This window comes from Macrobrachium nipponense, chromosome 15 (assembly GCF_015104395.2).
Source record: "Macrobrachium nipponense isolate FS-2020 chromosome 15, ASM1510439v2, whole genome shotgun sequence".
NCBI classification, from domain to species: Eukaryota; Metazoa; Arthropoda; class Malacostraca; order Decapoda; family Palaemonidae; genus Macrobrachium; species Macrobrachium nipponense.
The window spans coordinates 93,403,429-93,406,997 of record NC_087208.1 but is presented as its reverse complement, the minus strand read 5'-3'; the positions used below and the strand labels follow the sequence as shown (position 1 = coordinate 93,406,997).

The 3,569-nt window shown below is 49.1% G+C and overlaps 1 protein-coding gene across 1 annotated transcript in view; it reads left to right on the top strand.

Annotated features, from left to right (window-relative positions):
* LOC135226763 (uncharacterized) overlaps nt 1-1,974 on the top strand; it is a 4,412-nt gene extending 2,438 nt beyond the window's left edge. The window contains exons 3-4 of the mRNA XM_064266472.1: nt 765-1,034; nt 1,297-1,974. Coding sequence (XP_064122542.1) covers nt 765-1,034; nt 1,297-1,974 — 948 coding nt within the window. The remainder of the gene's footprint in view (nt 1-764; nt 1,035-1,296) is intronic.
* Nucleotides 1,975-3,569: the final 1,595 nt, after the last annotated feature.

Here is a 3,569-nt window from a genome sequence, read left to right as displayed (position 1 = left end):
TGAATCTTCCTACCCTTTATACCCTGAATCTTCCTCCCTTTCTACCCTGAATCTTCCTTCCCCTTTCTACGCCTCCTATCCCCATGAACTTCGACCTCCCTTTCTAATTCCTCCTACACCCTGGATAATCGCCTCCCCTTTCTACTAGTCCTAACCACTGAATCTTCACCTACCTTTCTACCCCATGAATTCTCCCTCCCTTTCTAACTCCTCCTAACCCTGAAATCTTTCCTACCCTTTCATACCCCTGAAATCTCCCTCCCTTTCTACTCAGCCTACCCCTGAATTTCCTTTCCCTTTCCCTTTTATACCCCGAACTTGAAAATTTCCTCCCTTTCAAACCCCTGAATTCCACCTCCCACCTTAAACCCCTTGGAATTCCCTCCCTTTCCTTTAACAACCCCTGAATCCGTTGCTCCATTTCTACCCCTGAATCTTGCTCCCTTCTACACCCCAGAATCTTACCTCCCTTTCTACCCCTGAATCTTCCATCCCTTTGCCTAACCCATGGAATCTCCCTCCCTTTCCCCTTTTTACTCCTACCCTTGAATCTTGCTCCTTTCCCTTTTACCCCTGAATCTCACCCTCCCCCCCTTTATACTCTACCCCTGAATCTTCCTCCCTTGATTTAACCCCTGAATCCTCCCCTCCCTTTCTAACCCACCCGTATCTTTGTTCCCTTTCTACCCCTGAATCTCCCTCCCTTTCTACCCTTTATACCCCTGCAAATTACTTCCTCCCTTTATTTTACTCCTCCTACCCAGGAATCTCCCCCCTCCCTTAACACCCTCCATCTTTTCCCTCCAACTCATCCTATTCTTGAATCTCCATCCCTTCCCATTCCTCGACCTTCCTCCCAACTTCCTTCCCCTTCCCCAACTCCCACAATGCTCCACACACTACCTCCCTCCCCTCCCGTCCTCACCCATTGGCTGAGGAAGACTTGGACGGATAACTGGAGCAACTTAGAACAGGAATACGACGGCTTGGAAAAAGCTCATTCAGAAAACTGGACGAGTCAGAAACTGCAGGAGGCATCAAGATCAATTGCCAATCCGTCAAGAGGATATTGAAAATTAGAGATAATCCTCAGGACAAGATTAATTCGCCAACAGGAGGCACACCCCTTGTGACACCCGGGCATCTCGTTTCCCATTAACTCAGGTCTGGCCATGGACCTCTCTTGGAGGGACCATCGAGTGGACGGCTCTCCAAAGAGGTAAAGTTTACCTTAGTGTTCTCCTCCTTCTTCTTCATCGAGTTTCTCATCTTCCTCCATCCCTGCTCCTCCTCTAGGGATCTCCTTCCCCGTTACCTCTCCCCCACCTTCCCCCAAACCTCTTCCTACTCCATGAATCCCCTGTTCCCCTTTCCCCTCCTCCACCTTCCCCAACTTCTCCTACTCATGAATCCCCTTCCCTTTCCCCTCCTCCACCTTCCCCAATCTCTCCTACTCATGAATCCCCTTCCCTTTCCCCTCCTCCACCTTACCCCCAACAATCTTCCTACTCATGGAATCCCCTTCCCTTTCACCCTCCTCCACCTTCCCCAAACCTCCTTCCTACTGCAATGAATACCCCTTCCCTTTCACCCCTCCTCCCACCTTCCCAAATCTATCCTACTCATGAATCCCCTTCCTTTCACCCCTCCAACCACCTTCCCCAATCTACTCACCACCATCAATTCAACCCTTACCCCTTTACCCTTTCCCTCCATCCCCTTCCCCAATATCTCCTACTCAATGAATCCCCTTCCCTTTCCCCTCCTCCACCTTTCCCCAATCTTCCTCCTACTCATGAAATCCCCTTGCCCTTTCAACCTCCTCCAAACCTTCCCACCAATCTCTACCTACTCATGAATCCCCTTGCCTTTCCCATTCCATCCAACCTTCCCCAATTCTCCTACTGTCATGAAATCCCCGTTCCCTTTCCACCCTCCTCCACCTTCAACCCCAACTTCTCAACTACTCAATGAATCCTATTCCCTTTCCCTTTCCCCCCTCCAACCTTCCCCAACTTCTCACCTACTCATGAATCCTCCTTTCCCATTTCCCCTCCTCCACCTTCCCCAAACTTCTCCTACTCATCGAAGCCTCTTCCCTTTCCACTTCCCCACCTGCCTCCACCTTCCTACCTATCCTGAATTCTCCATTACACCTCCTACTTCTTCCGTCTCTCCTTCTCCTCCTCACCCAATGCCTCCTCCCCCTCGCTCCTCCCCCTCCTGTCTTCATTATGGCGGAGAGGAATTAGGACCACGAATATGCCAACTTAGACAAGCTTTTTCTCAGAGTTAGACGACGCACAAAAATCCAAAGCAAAAAAGTTCAACTGTCATCGACCCAAAAATGCACCGAAAATAAATCGGATGACGAGGAAATCCTGATCTTATCGATGCGGAAAAACACAGGAAAGGGTCTCTCAGAACATCAGGAGTAAAAGCTCCAGGTCTTTATTCTCAATCCTCCATCCTCCCAGTTATGCACTGTGGTCACATTCGGCCCCCTGATTCTACTCCTCCTTTTACCACTAAACCTCCCTCCCTGTATTCCTGTACTTCTTTCTCCTTTTCCTCCTTCCTTCCCTTCCTGTCCTTCCCCCTTCCCCCTCCCTGTTTCTACCCCACCTCCACCTCACCTGTTTCTCCTCCTCGCTCCCCAGTTTCTACCTCCCCACTATCCTGTTTTCTCCATATTCCTCGTCTTCCCTGTTTCCTCCCTTTCACCCCTCCCCTATATTTTTCCCCCTCCTCCTTCCACTATCACCTCTTCCTGTTTCGCCCTCCTCTACTCCCGGATTGCTTTCCTCCCACTCTCCTTGTTTCTCCTCCTTCCATCCCCTGTATCTACCCTTCCCTTCCCTCACCCCCTGTTTCTCCTCCCCGTGCCTCCTCCCTGCTTCTTCCCCTCCTCCCTCCCCTCTTCCTTCTTTCCCTTACCCCTTCAGCACCCTCTTTTCTCTGAATCTTCTTTCATTCCTTCCTCATTTTTTCTCCTCGCTAACCCGGGCATTTAATGAGCTGGAACAAATGGAGGAACTTGAATAAATGCTTGACCATTCAGAACAGCAAAAGGGTCTTTTCGAGTCATTGAAATAAAATCCATATGGATTGCTGAGTGGAAAGCAAAACCGGAGGGAATAATCATCCTTCCTTCTCTTAAACTTAAAACTTCTTCTTCCCGCTCTTAGGGGCAAAAATCATCTTTCCTCTTATCTAGTATCATCTTCTGTCTCTCATTCTTCCATGCATCCGCTGATTTGGTTTGCCGTTACAGTAGGCGGACCAATTAGAGGAGTCTTAGAGAAGCTATTTGTCCATTATCATCAAACGAGAATTTTCCAGGTATTACGAATGAAAAGGCCAAAATAAAATCGGACTCCTCATGGAACGAAGGCAGAGAAAGAAAGAAGAAGGAGAGGATGAAGGTACAAAGGCAAAGGAAAACGGGAAGAAACGCCTGGCCAAAAAAAACAAGGTGCTGACGCTCGAGCAAATAACCACTGACCCAAACGCTTTAATCCTGGATTAATGGGACAAGGTTGGGAACAGCAAGGATACCAAGGACCCCC